This window comes from Musca autumnalis, unplaced genomic scaffold (assembly GCF_047663935.1).
Source record: "Musca autumnalis isolate F117 unplaced genomic scaffold, ASM4766393v1 scaffold_5, whole genome shotgun sequence".
NCBI lineage: Eukaryota > Metazoa > Arthropoda > Insecta > Diptera > Muscidae > Musca > Musca autumnalis.
Genome location: NW_027412088.1, coordinates 90,070,750 through 90,086,026, shown reverse-complemented (window position 1 = coordinate 90,086,026; position 15,277 = coordinate 90,070,750). Strand labels below are relative to the sequence as shown.

At 32.8% G+C, this 15,277-nt stretch overlaps 1 protein-coding gene across 2 annotated transcripts; it reads left to right on the top strand.

The window, feature by feature from the left end:
• Positions 1-6,438: 6,438 nt before the first annotated feature.
• VhaSFD (V-type proton ATPase subunit VhaSFD) lies at positions 6,439-10,618 on the top strand. Of its 2 annotated transcripts, XM_073990385.1 has the most exons (8): positions 6,439-6,601; positions 6,667-6,742; positions 6,900-7,378; positions 9,040-9,174; positions 9,240-9,365; positions 9,441-9,877; positions 9,947-10,060; positions 10,125-10,618. In XM_073990385.1, the coding sequence occupies exons 2-8, from the start codon at positions 6,697-6,699 to the stop codon at positions 10,201-10,203; spliced, it is 1,416 nt and encodes a 471-aa protein (XP_073846486.1). In that variant the 5' UTR covers positions 6,439-6,601; positions 6,667-6,696; the 3' UTR covers positions 10,204-10,618. The 2 variants fall into 2 exon arrangements, with proteins under 2 accessions (XP_073846486.1, XP_073846485.1); XM_073990384.1 differs by having other exon boundaries at positions 6,583-6,742.
• The last annotated feature ends 4,659 nt before the right edge of the window (positions 10,619-15,277 follow it).

The window sequence follows — 15,277 nt, the reverse complement described above, 5'->3', positions numbered from 1 at the left end:
ATCATTCATTTCTCATAAAATCTTTATAAATCTGACAAGAAACTGCCAACTTATGCCAAATTTTTTCGTATTACAGACAATTAAAGTCAACAGCTTTCATAAGGTCTTATTTCACCTTTATTATGTTAAGGTTCCACCAATTTTAGCGTTTTAAATTTAAAATAGCTTTTATTTGTCCCAATTTTAAAAAATCGTAACAGAAATGTTCAAAATTTGCATTTTTACTCAAGTTATTAAAGAATGTGCTATTCCGATGAAACACTTTAAACCGTACAAATTTTGGGCTTTTTGAAAGAAAATTAAAAAAAAAATTATAACGGTACCAAGGCATATCTACCAGGTAGTGGCATCGACATAAGCCCTGTTCCTTTACATTCAAGAATCTTCAAGTTTTACAACTTTTTACTCGAAAAGCGTTCCTTTACTTCAGACACAATACAATTCATATGGGAGCAGTTTTATACTTTTACTACTTTTGCCGGTTTTACCATTTTCAGAAGTAAAGGAACAGACCAATATTTGTCACTTCCGTTACACATGCCAGTAAATTGATGCCAATTGAGTACATGCATTATACTCGAAAATGCCGAAAAAGTGTTCGACTGGCATGCAGTTTTCTTGTGTGTTTACACATGCCAGTGCAAGTTCAATTCCAATATTATTTTGAGCAGCATATAACACACAAAATTGCATTTTATTTCAGATTTAAAACACAATTCACAACATATTTTATTACTTTTTATTTTATTTCGTTTTAAAAAGATTGTTTTCAATCATAAATAGAGATGGGAAATGGGTAAATACCCAAATGGTAAATACCCATTAAAATGGGTAAATTGGGTACAAATGGGTAAATACCCAGGTATTTACCCAAATTGTGGGTATAAACTACAAAACTAAAATCATGAAATTAGAAGCGAAAACGCAGTGTTTTAGCAAATTTTAACTAACTAATGCTAAGTTTACATTTACGAAATCCACTCGATTTCAACTGTCAATTCCATAGCTCAAACGTCAAATGAAATCTCATCGTGATTTCATTTGACGTTTAACCTATGGATTTGACAATTGAAATCGAGTGGATTTCGTAAATGTAAACCAAGCATAAGAATAAAATAACCGTTTTTGGATACGGGAAAAGTTAAAATATGATAAATTTTGGTCCATATTTTGGTAAATCTCTCATATATTGTGACCTTATATTTTTGATATTTTACAACTTTTAGAGCAGTTTGTTGTAGTTCTTCTTGCAGAAAATCATAAATGCTGGATCGAATTCCAAACTTTATGATATATCAGGTGGATTAACCCACGATTTCAGTGGATAAACTTGAGATGTAAGTCCTCCTGGAAAATGTTATAATTGTTGCATTCTTCGCTAACTGTTTCGCACAAGCAACTCCCAACGACCGATTTGACGTATAAGAAGTTTAGTCCGCGTGGTTTTACCGCTTTTATGGTAATCTTTTTTGATTTTCTGTCTGACAGAAAAACAAAATTTTGATTTCAAAATAAAATTTTATTTACCCAAATAAAAACCCAAAAAAGATATTTATTTGGTATTTACCAGGTATTTACCCAAGTTTTGGGTAAATACCGGGTAGAATCCCATCTATAATCATAAACATAATGAATCTGGTATTGCCGCCTTTTCAATATTGTATAATCCCAGAGGGGAAATTATTTATCAACCTATATTTGCATGAAAAGCATCAAAATTATGTCTTTACTAACCACTAATATATTGCAGCTGTCAAGACGTATTATTTGTGTTTCCTAATCTTTTTGAAAATATGCATTAGCTCTGCGTGTGCGTTCAAAAATACAAAAACAAAATACATGTATTTCAAATTGAAAACAACAAATACATGTCTTTTGTTTTTGTATTTTTGAACGCACACGCAGAGCTATAGGTTTCGCCCTTAAAAATAAAATATCTGAATTTCTGAATTACAACTGCTGAAATTCTGAATAACAGTTGAAAATTGTGTGGAATCCAGCCACTCCCAGCAAAAAAGTTTGGAAGTAGTGCAATGCAGAGTTATGATTTCAATACATCTTTCGATGCAGTCCACACGGAGTTATGAAAATGCACTGCGCTCGATAAATTTTGGAAGCACTCGCTTAAAGATCCCTAGCCAAGCGAGCCAATTTTTTGATCCCTACAGTCGCAGTCTTTTTTCTGAACACAAGAAAGATGGTCTGTTCCAGTACTGCAAGATTGTACTAATTTTTACTATTTTTTTTCGATAACTTAAAGGAAAAAATTTTATCGTAGTAAAAAGTAGTAGCTTCTTGCAAGTTCTGGAACAGAGCAAAAGTGTTAAAATTCTAAGAATTTGTTTTATAAAAAATAAATAAATAAAGGTGTTCTTTTCAACTCACAGAATTCGAAGAATTCTTATCTGATACGTGCTGACATGTTGCAAAATATTTTGATTTTGGTGTTTCTTTGGAAAAGCCGAAAAGTGAGTGTGATTCTCATTCATACGAGAATACTAGACACTTAAAGAGTTCGGTTTTTCGCTAAAAAGGCATCATTTCAAAAACTGAGAAGCCAATTGATAATTCCCTTCGCCGGGATGAAATCATGATATTGGTAGCGATCAGTAAAATTTTGCAACACTGTCAGTTCGTTTTGAAAAACATTACTCTCTGTAATAGAGGGTAATAAATGAAGTTGAGCCAATGGGGGAATACTCCACTCAAACAATCGAAAATGAGATTGAACTTCAACAATAAGCAAAACAAACAAAAAACAGCCGAGGCACGGGCGAATTGGAGCATTGTTAAAAACAAAAACAAAATTCCAATAAACAACCTCACAGGCAACTGTGTTGGTGTTCTTTTCAACTCACAGAATTCGAAGAATTCTTAGTTGATACGTGCTGACATGTTGCAAAATATTTTGATTTTGGTGTTTCTTTGGAAAAGCCGAAAAGTGAGTGTGATTCTCATTCATACGAGAATACTAGACACTTAAAGAGTTCGGTTTTTCGCTAAAAAGGCATCATTTCAAAAACTGAGAAGCCAATTGATAATTCCCTTCGCCGGGATGAAATCATGATATTGGTAGCGATCAGTAAAATTTTGCAACACTGTCAGTTCGTTTTGAAAAACATTACTCTCTGTAATAGAGGGTAATAAATGAAGTTGAGCCAATGGGGGAATACTCCACTCAAACAATCGAAAATGAGATTGAACTTCAACAATAAGCAAAACAAACAAAAAACAGCCGAGGCACGTGCGAATTGGAGCATTGTTAAAAAACAAAAACAAAATTCCAATAAACAACCTCACAGGCAACTGTGTTGGTGTTCTTTTCAACTCACAGAATTCGAAGAATTCTTAGTTGATACGTGCTGACATGTTGCAAAATATTTTGATTTTGGTGTTTCTTTGGAAAAGCCGAAAAGTGAGTGTGATTCTCATTCATACGAGAATACTAGACACTTAAAGAGTTCGGTTTTTCGCTAAAAAGGCATCATTTCAAAAACTGAGAAGCCAATTGATAATTCCCTTCGCCGGGATGAAATCATGATATTGGTAGCGATCAGTAAAATTTTGCAACACTGTCAGTTCGTTTTGAAAAACATTACTCTCTGTAATAGAGGGTAATAAATGAAGTTGAGCCAATGGGGGAATACTCCACTCAAACAATCGAAAATGAGATTGAACTTCAACAATAAGCAAAACAAACAAAAAACAGCCGAGGCACGGGCGAATTGGAGCATTGTTAAAAACAAAAACAAAATTCCAATAAACAACCTCACAGGCAACTGTGTTGGTGTTCTTTTCAACTCACAGAATTCGAAGAATTCTTAGTTGATACGTGCTGACATGTTGCAAAATATTTTGATTTTGGTGTTTCTTTGGAAAAGCCGAAAAGTGAGTGTGATTCTCATTCATACGAGAATACTAGACACTTAAAGAGTTCGGTTTTTCGCTAAAAAGGCATCATTTCAAAAACTGAGAAGCCAATTGATAATTCCCTTCGCCGGGATGAAATCATGATATTGGTAGCGATCAGTAAAATTTTGCAACACTGTCAGTTCGTTTTGAAAAACATTACTCTCTGTAATAGAGGGTAATAAATGAAGTTGAGCCAATGGGGGAATACTCCACTCAAACAATCGAAAAAAAAAAATAAATAAATAAAGAAATACAAACTAAGTTATGAACATTGCTGTAATTCACGAGACGCAAATTATTTTTGAACTGGAGTTGGAGTTTTTTGGAAATCTGGGGCTGGATTCTTGTTCTATGAAAATTTGAAATGAAAAATATTTCCTTTATAATTTTTTTCATTTGACAGTTTTTTTTTTCTTTATAAAAGTTTTCATTTCACATTTTCATAGAAACAGAATTAAGCTGCTGAACTGAAGTAGGAGGAAAAATGAAAAACCATTTGGATGATGAAGCAATATCAATTTCGATGTCATAAAGAGCAGAGTAGAGGAAGTAAACTTTTGGCCTGTTCCCGTACTTTATAAAGTGGTAAAAGTCGTAACAGTTGTAAAAGTCGTAAACGATTTTCATATAAATTTTGTGTACAGGAACCAGAGATGGTCTGTCTACAATGATGACGTATATGACATACATTTCTGACGTATATTACATACGTCGGAAACGTCGTAAACCTAGCCAAACAAACAAGGTTTTTGACAGAATAAACGAACGAATTTTATATCCTAAAAATCGATGTTTTTCCATAATAATAAAACTCATTTTATTATTATTTTTTGATATCCTATTTTATTACAAAACAGGCATAAAAAGATTTCACTCTAAAATGTACATTTTATATATATTTTTTATATTATATGGGCATTATACATATGTTTGTTTATTACTTCACCCGCAAATTCTTTGAATCTACGTAAAGTAGTGGTAGTGTTCGGAATATATTGTAGATGGCGTACTAAGTGCGAAATCCAATTTATTGTTCAATTATTTCAGTTATTTTATAAATTAAAATATTAATAAAAATATGCTGTTATTTTCAAAAAGGGTACGGACCCTCTTCAATAACAAAGACAGGCTTGCAGAATTAATATTAAGTGAAAAATATGATGGTAACATAAATTTTTGAGGTTTATGACATTTACTACTTTTTATACGTTTTCTACGGGTATATGACGTTTTCGACGTTTACAACTTTCTTACAGTCGAAAACCTAAAAAATCGTCATACAGACCATCTCTGTCATGAACGCAAAATGTGTAAAAGTGGTAAAAATTGTAAAAACTTTTTAGTTCTGGAACAGAGCTTTAGTTACGATCAAATTTAATGGAGAGTTTTTATAATTTGTGTTAATGTAATAAAGTTAATATTCTTGTTTTACACGAATAAGCAATGTATTTTATTTATTTTGGGATATTTGCAATGGCTTTCATTTTTTAACATCTTTATACTATGTTTATATTTACGAAATCCACTCGATTTCATCTGTCAATTCCTTTGTGTATACGTCAAATGAAAACTCATCTGAAATCGATTGGATTTCATTTGACGTTTGAAATCTAGTGGATTTCGTAAATGTAAACATAGTATTAGACTGCATTTAAATTCAATCCAAAACCATGGTAGAACAAGAAAAGGTAGCAGCAATACCCAGCTGACTGAACTGGGTTGTAGTGTTAGTGTCAAATTCCATTCGACATTTTATGTATTTATTTCTATGTTCGATGTATATTAGGGATATATATTTTTGAAAAACAAATTTATTCATCAGAAAAAGAAACTATTTCCCATAAAGACGGCTTCATATCATTGACATGTAACCTCCTCCAGGTCCGAACGACATGCCGCACACTAAAACACCGCTTATAGAGGCGGTACAATATTTGTTAATATGTGTGGTATTTTGTTAAACTTGAAAAGAATAAAGCCCTAATAAACATGTGCTTTTTTGTTTTCAAAAGCAAATGATTGAAACAGCTTCTCTTTTTTCAATGAATTACCAGCGACCCGAAACATTTTTGCAAGTATTCTACTTTCTGCGAGAAATTATGCATTTAGTGGAATGATATGGAAACATTCAAATTGAAAATCTAACGAGTTTTCATTCATGTTTTCCAAAATATTCAATCAAATGTGAAAAATTATTAGTTTTTTAAATACCAATAATTTATAGACATTTCCTTGTTTTGTTTACATTTACGTTGACACTAAGGTTTACAAACAAAAACAAATTCCTTTGTGGTTGTTGTTCGAGTTGTATTTGTTGTAGTATTAACTTTACCTTGTATTTGTTCTACCATGATCCAAAACACTACATCAAAGGCTGTGATTTAGATCGAAAATGGAGTGCATCCTAGCTGTGTGCCGTGGAAGCAAATGGACTCCATGCATCCTAGCTGCGCGCTCTCTTGTAAAATTCATAGGTGAATTCATAGGAAAAGATGTACTCCAGCGGAAAGCAAACTTTTTGCTGGGCTGTTGTCAAAAATTAAAACGTGCTAATACGTTACGTTTGCCACTAATTTCCGTAACATCATTTAATGTCAGTTATATGTAGTCAGTACCTGTTATTCTGTACCCAAAATACTCGTTACTTTGTCATCACAAGTCACAAGACCAACTGTCAGCTGAATTCAGGGTAAAAAATTTGTCTACTGCGATTTTCCAACGGAATTGGTGAAATAATTTTATTGAATTTTTTAGGAAAAAATAAGAAAAAACAAAGCAGTAGCCATGTCTGACGTTGCGGATTTAATCAAAATGCCCGAAGAGGGCATTGGTAAGTTGAAAAGTGCAAAATGAAATGAAACATCAATACTGATGACATGTATTTTTGGCCTTAATGTGAAAATTAGTGTATATATCATTATTATTATCGTAGCGATGTACATATACTATAATGACGATGAATTACGTCTTTGTTTTCTTTATTCCAGATATGATTGCTGCAACATCTGTTTTGCAGCAACAGGCAGCTGATATCCGCACCAAAACCATTAACTGGGCATCATACATGCAATCGCAAATGATTTCCCAAGAAGACTATCAATGCATTAGTGCTTTGGATACTTCAAAGGCTGCCTACTTGCAATCAAATCCAGCCCAAGCTGTTAAGACTTTGTTGAATCTTTTGTCTCATGTCTCCAAGGATTCAACCATTCAATACATTATGGTTATGATTGATGACTTATTGCAAGAAGATCGTGCTCGTGTTGATATTTTCCATGAATACTGTGCCAAGCGCAAGGAATGCGTTTGGGGACCATTCTTGAATTTGTTGAATCGTCAAGATGGTTTCATTGTCAATATGTCATCGCGTATTTTGGCTAAATTGGCCTGCTGGGGACATGAAATGATGCCAAAATCTGATTTGAACTTCTATTTGCAATTCTTGAAAGATCAATTGACCGTCCAGGTGAGAGCAATCAAATTCAAATTTGCTGAATGTGGTGTTATTTTTTTTTAGAGATATGTGAAGGGGGTTCTTATAGAGTAGTGCTTTCTTATCTTGACACATAATTAGTTTGCCGCTCTGCATAAATATTTTGGTTGTCTTAAAAATTATACTTCCGTAAAGGAATATCCTATGGGAAGAAAAACGTTAAATCCTCCAAATTAATCTGAGGGGAAAAAGGTTTTTTTTTCAAACTTGATTATCAGCTTTTCTTTTCTGTTTCGACACAACATAAATTTTTCTAAATTACATTCTAATATTTATTATACGCTCTTCAATGCTTCAATATAATAGGAAATGTGTTTTCGTTTTTTATAATTGGATATTCCCTTTAGAACACGTTGTAAATAAACTTATATGTATTTTTCTTTCTATCCCCCAATCCTGCAAAATATATCCGTCCCAACAACAACGTAACATAAAACCAAAAAATAAGTGCAAAAAATATTTAAGTGAGATGACTGCCCTGTCAAAAAGAATACAAACAATAATTATACATTCTAATGGCCATGATAAGGGAAACTCCAGTCACCTTGATCTGGTTGAGTTTTTGAAATATCGTGAAGAGGCTGCAGCGGCAGGCAAAACGGTAGTGGGCTTTTTTGCAACAAATATGCGCATTAACATGCAAAACTGGTAGCATTATCATAAAATAACTTTCATTTAGGCATACTAATAATCTAATATGTTTTAAATGCTCCTCTCCACCAAACACAATGGAATGGAGGGCAGTTTTTCACATCGTTTCAAAGTTATCACTGTGGTGTATATATTCCTTACCAATCGTTTTGTAAGTTCGGTAGCTTACAAAAGAATTGGATGCGCGCACAATATGTTTTCTTTTAAAATTCTGTTTAAGTTAAATATCTCACATAAATTGTAAATTTTTCGGTCATTACTCTTTACAAAAAAGAAGACATATTAGGGGGACATTATGAAGTAAATAACCACATTTTCGACCCCAATTGTCTTCCTTTTAAACAAAAATAAGTTAGAGACGTCTATGAACAAGTAAGGCTGAAATGATAATCTATTACGACGGTGTTTTAATGGATTAATTACAAAAACTTCGTCTCCAAGGAGAACTACCTATTCGTATATGCCATAGACCCCTATTTCGTAAAAATCTCTTGTAATAAAAATTGTCGATTGCTATTTTTTTAATTTATATCTTGGACTACTTTTTTCGCGATCAGCAATTCATATACATATTGTAATTGGCTTTCATGGGCCAGATGGGTTCGAATTGCGAGCTAAATACATTGAATTGAATTATTTCGTATCAATTCAAAAATAACTTGAATGTGGTCATCTTATCTACACATATCAGTTCATTCATATTTACATTCATACCTCGCATTTTTGTTTCCGTTAATTTTGTTTTTGTTGCTGTTGATGTTGTTGTGGCCCTGTCTTATTCATTGAAAATAAAACTCAAAATTTCTTCCATCTTTTTTTGGGATGTTTTTTTATCTACTTTGGTCCATTGACCTGACTTGTATAATGCCATACAAAAGTTGTTACGTTTTCTTTTATAAAAATAACACCAACTAACAAACCAACATTAAATTTTGCTGCAAATTTTGACCTTATTTTTTTCTAATATTTCATTCTTACAACAGTCAAATGAATATATTCAATCCGTGGCTCGTTGCCTCCAAATGATGTTGCGTATTGACGAATATCGTTTTGCTTTCGTTAGTGTTGATGGCATCAGTACTTTGGTACGCATTTTGTCATCTCGTGTTAACTTCCAAGTAAGTAAAAAATGTGAAAAAATCCTATTCATAAAGCAGACGTTTATTTGTAATTTCTATTATAGGTCCAATATCAATTGGTCTTCTGTTTGTGGGTTTTGACCTTCAATCCCTTGTTGGCCACAAAAATGAACAAATTCACTGTCATCCCCATTTTGGCTGATATCCTGAACGATTGTGCCAAGGAAAAGGTAAACATTTTTTATTAACTTCAATTATTTATTAACTTCAATTAATTATTAAATGAAATATTTCTGCTCTTAAAGGTTACCCGCATCATCTTGGGTGTATTCCGCAACTTGATTGAAAAACCAACTGATTCCCAAGTTGCCAAGGAACACTGCATTGCCATGGTTCAGTGCAAAGTCTTGAAACAATTGTCCATTTTGGAACAGCGTCGTTTCGACGACGAAGACATCTCTGCCGATGTTGAATTCTTGACAGAAAAATTACAAAACTCTGTACAAGATTTGTCTTCATTCGATGAATATGCCACTGAATTGCGCAGTGCCCGTTTGGAATGGTCACCTGTACACAAATCTGCCAAATTCTGGCGTGAAAATGCCCAACGTTTGAATGAAAAGAACTACGAATTGTTGCGCATTTTGGTACATCTCTTGGAAACCTCCAAGGATCCCATAATTTTGTCTGTTGCCTGCTATGATATTGGAGAATATGTGCGTCACTATCCCAGAGGAAAACAGTAAGTTGAAAAAATGCTATACAATTATTTGTATTCATTTATTGAAATAAAACATTTTTACCTTTTTAGCGTTTTGGAACAATTGGGTGGTAAACAAATTGTGATGCAACTGTTGGGCCATGAAGATCCCAATGTACGTTATGAAGCCTTGTTGGCTGTACAAAAATTGATGGTTCACAATTGGTATGATTAAACTATATATTAATTTGTTATATAAAACTAATCTGTTTCTTTTCCACCATTCCAGGGAATACTTGGGCAAACAACTTGAAAAGGATAATGAAAATCAAAAACAAGGTTCAGCTGCCATTAGCGGCAAAGCTTAAGTATTATTGCATCTAATTTAAAATTCCCACTTAATAATAAACAAATATACATAAACAATTATAATGTTATTAAACTATAAGTAAAGGAAAAATCATGTATTAACAACTAATTATTTCACAGAACATGTGCAAATTGTATTATGAAATCAAATCAAATGTGTGTTTCCTCTGATGATGATAAAAATGATAATAATACATACAAAAAAAGGTGGTTATATTGTTCAAAAATTTTTACCTCTTGTAATTCTGTTCCAAATCATTCCAAAATTCTATTCTCTTTTTGTTTTGTTTTAGTAAATTTTCTGTTATTGTTTCCAACAAATTACCTTATTATTCGTGATGAATGTATGTGTTGTTGCTTTTGTTTGTAAATACAAAAAAAGATGAATAAAAAACCAAGCTTGTTAAAATATTATTTGCGTTTGTTTTATTTATGCAAAAATTAATTGCTAACCATATATAGCACGTATTAGCATCCTTCCACCGCACACAAACAAAAATTATCAGCCCAATCATGAACATCATCTCACCGTGAGTTTTCTCACTCTCGCCTCCTCCCTTATTATAAACATCATAAGGGAGAACAAAACTCACGTTCGTGAGAAAAGTAGCTATCATAAATGTCAAAAAAGTGAGAATGTGAGGCAATTTTCTCTCACCACAGAAATCAAGGTGAGTTGAACAAAAAAATGTATCTATAGACATTTTTTATAGAAAAAATCGACAAGAAACAAATCTTTTGTAATGATAATCAATTGTATTTATTTGTGTTTTACTTTAAGGTAACAAATAAAAAACAATTAGAAATTCTTTTGGCAACTATACATGTTCATACGTGTATCAATGAAGCAAGGAAGACCTCAATCGAGTTTGGCGTAATTTGGAGGTGGAGTTGAAGTTGGCCAAAATTTTTCAGATATGGGAAGCGGTTCAGAATCATATGATGAAAACAGGAATGGAAGAGGATCCAATCAGGAGCAACACCTTTCTAATTTTTTTTTTTTTTTTGTAGGTACTTCCAAACTTTGAGGCCACTCAAGATGATAAGTGACATATCTTAAGTGCCTTTGTATTGTTCTTTGTTCGCTAAGGTTCCCAGCAAAATATTCGATGCCAAAGATTCTATTCAAGCATGAGTGCAAGTTATATGTCACCTTTTTACCACCTTCGCCCATTCTTTTTACAATACTGTGACCCCTAAAAGACCCAATCATTTTGGATGGCATCTTCAATAACCCAGTGGAATGGTATCTTAACCACCACCTTGGCATGGCATATTCCACGAACAAGCCACAATAGGAAGGATTAAATTCATAAAAAAGGGCATGTTTATATTATAGCCTTTTGCAGGGTTAAACTTCTTGAAAATTGAGAAATTGTATTTAAAATCCATGAAATTGGTTCAAATGTTGAATAGGATCCGAATTTCACGAATTGTACTTAGCGTTCATATAATTGGTCCTATTGCTGGAGAAAAGACCGGATGTTTCACGTATTGTATTTATTTACAATTCTTGAAATTCCTTCCAAATGCTGAAAATGGGATCTTTCACAACTTCATCTGAACTAATACAAAAGATCCAGTGAGATATTGGCATCGCATGGAACGACTTCCACAAAATTTTGCTTGGGTTTCTATGTATTCCTCAGCGTTCAAATGCAATATTAAACATTTTCATTTCTTTTTGCCATTTAATGACCTTTAAACGGTTTTTGTTCACTTTTTTGCAAATTGCAGAAATTCTTCGGGCGTAAATAAACAATTTTTACATATGTATGTATGTATCTGTCAAAAAAAAAAAAAAAAAAACTGCTGTTACAGATGTTGCCACATATCAAACATTTAATATTTTTTTATCAATTACCAAGTATTTTTAAAGTGCATTGTTGATAAAAATTATTTTTCGTTTTAGAAATATTAATTTAATTTAAAATAATGTAATGTTTTATAGAAAAATTTCGAATTTAATTATTGCAAAATTATTTGTAAATAAAATAACGATATGGCAACGCAAATTATATTTTCAAGGGTTCACAAAATGCGGCACTATTTTCAATTTTCAAACTTGTGAACCCCTCTTCACTTTTTTCGCTCCTCCCTTGTCATTTGTGATAGGTCGAGACGTGACAAGTGAGCTGCAACTCACTCGTGAGAAGCTCCCTACGTGAGTATTCATGATCGGGCAGCCGCTGTCCGGAACGCTGATGTTGTGTGGTTCCGAGCCAATCCGGTACGAAAGAACCCGCTGCCGTGGGATTGTATGCCATGGGCATTTGAAGTGATACACCACAATAATCGATGGCTTGAGACAAGTTTATGGGCTGATCGCGGATCACCTTGTCGTACATACTTCTTTTAAAAAGCAATCAAATCAATATTGGTATCATTTTAAAGACTAGATTCTAAAAACCAAGTTGTGGTTGTGCTGAGATCCATTTTTCCCGAGATATGGACTTTCAATGTTCCATATGTACCCCTAAATCTATTTTTTTTTTAATTCAACTAATGCAGTATTCGTATCATTTTAAAGTTTGGAAAGACTAGATTTTAAAGAATCATTTTTCAGAGGTATTTAATTTCCGAAATATGGACCCTCTAATTTTCTTAAATACCTTTGATGTTATATCATTATTTTAAACACCAACCAAGGCCAACTTGTTATTGTCAATATTAAGCGTTTGAAAACTGGATTTAAAAAATAAGCTTCGTTCCCGTACTTTTTAATAGTAAAAATCCGTAAAAGAGAGAACTGTAAAAAATTTTTTTCTCACACAAAAGTTTTTTGAAATAGTTCGGGAACGGAAAAATGGAAAATACGTCAAAAAAGAAAACTAGAACAAACGTCAAAGTCGGCGTTCAGACAATCAGACGCCGGCAACCATGTTACTATTTTTTACACGCTCAAATTTGTCGAGTAAAAAGTTTTTAAAGAGAGCGACATTCAGTGCCATTTTTGTTTAAAGAGAAGCGAACATTTTACAACTTTTTTGTGTACGGGAACAGTTTTTCGGGTAAAATGTGTAAAAGTCGTAAAGATTTTAAAAACTTTTTAGTTCTGGAACGAATCTTTTATTCATATGCGAATGACATGTGAACTAGATTGTGAATCGTTCGTTGATCGTTCTTCGTGGATCTTTCGGTCAGTGAGCTATTGAACTATAAGCTGTGTTCCTTTACTTACCTGATGTTACCATTTTTAACCTACAAAGCGTTCCTTAACCCCAAAAAGTGGTAAAACTGGCAGTAATTTTTAAGAGAGCGAGAGAGCACATATGCCTTTCTCTTCTACCACAGGGTACCACACAAATTTCTGCAGGTAAAAAGTGGTAAAACTGATTTTTCGACTTTTGTTTAACGATTATTTCACAATAAAAAAAAATGGACGAAAAACAGAAGAAAAATTCGAACGCTGACAAAACTAAATTAAAAACTGTGAAATAAAATTGATTTTTTATGTTTCTTTTTGACATTGCTACGTCCCGGGCCAAACTAGAGTAATTTCAATGGAATTTTGGCATGAAACTTTGCCTTTTTTGAGAAAAACACATAATTTCAAGTAACTAATGTACACGGTTTCATGTGTTCTGCAATTTTGCTTTGTTGCAATATTCGTATGAAACAAACAGACCGTTTTATTTTACATTTTCTTTTACTTTCATGTCAAAATTTCAGTGAAATTACTCTTAGTGTGGCCCGGGACTACCAGATCTACTATTTTTCCCTTCCTTTTCTTTTCTGGTAAAAATGTTCATGAGGGAGCAATTTTTAGCAATTTTGACACTTTTCTCTTTTACCACTTTTACGATTAAAAAAGTAAAGGAACAAAGCTATAATGAACTATATCGACCAAGATCTATTTATTTCATCATGATATCGACTAATCTAGTTCATACGATCTTTTCAGTGAATCGTTCAATTGAACTAGTCCGTTTATGAACTATATAACTCTAATTTTCACGTCCTGCAATTCTTCGTATTCTAATGTCATGTTCACACGAGCATTTCAATTACATTGTTCGGCTGTCGAACGACGTACACGAATTAACCCGTTTCCACGACACCATTCGTAATTAACAGAAACATAAACAAAATTTCCTTTATTTTTGTTTGTCCCAATTTACATTAGGCGAGTTTACTTGCGGCAATTGTCAGTTTGACGGAGAGAGAGGTGAGGCATATGGTAACCCTTTGCCTCTCAGCCCCCTCTCTCACCAACAAACTGACAATTGCCGCAAGTAAACTCGCCTAATGTAAATTGGGACTTTCATTGTTTTCACGAAAATTTGAACCGAAAACACATAAAATATACATTAAATGAATATGAAAAGCTATAGACTTTCCTTCAAATGTATCTTCTATATTTAACTATACACATTTCATTCATTTTGTCCATAATATAATATTTGTATTTTCAATATATTTTTATATGTTTCTATTTTCAAAATTAAAAAGAAAGAGACATGTCAAAACAATGTTTGTGTATGCAGACTTTCAGTTATTTGTTTCCTTCTTGTTTCCTATTTTTTACGCGATTTTAAACTAATGGACCAGAAATGTGTGTGGAATTAAGAAGGAAACACAACCATCTTCCTTCTGCATCTATATAAAATGTTTAGTTCATTAATTTTCATGCATCTTTTTCCTTTTTTTCTAAAAATTTTCGTGTTTTCAACAAATTTTTCAATTTTGAATTTAGACATGTCATAATTAATTTTTTCGATAAATTCTCTCATTTGTTAGGGATGGGACATACTTATTCGTCGTTCAGAGATTATTTCTAATCGAACAACGTAGAAAAATCGTCGTTCGTTCATAGAATTTTGTGTGGGGAAATAAGTAATTTATTCGTAGTTATGGGTCGAACAACGAATAGAGAACGAACGACGTACCGTGGAAACGGGCTATAAACAAAACTCCATTTCTCATTCAACTTGCTCCATATTCTCATATTTTATCGTAGTTCTGAGAGTAATTTAAATTGAACAATGTACAAAAATCGTTGTTCGTTCTCAAAATTTTGTATGGGAAATTAAGTAATTATATCGTAATTTGGGGTCGAACAACGAATAGAGA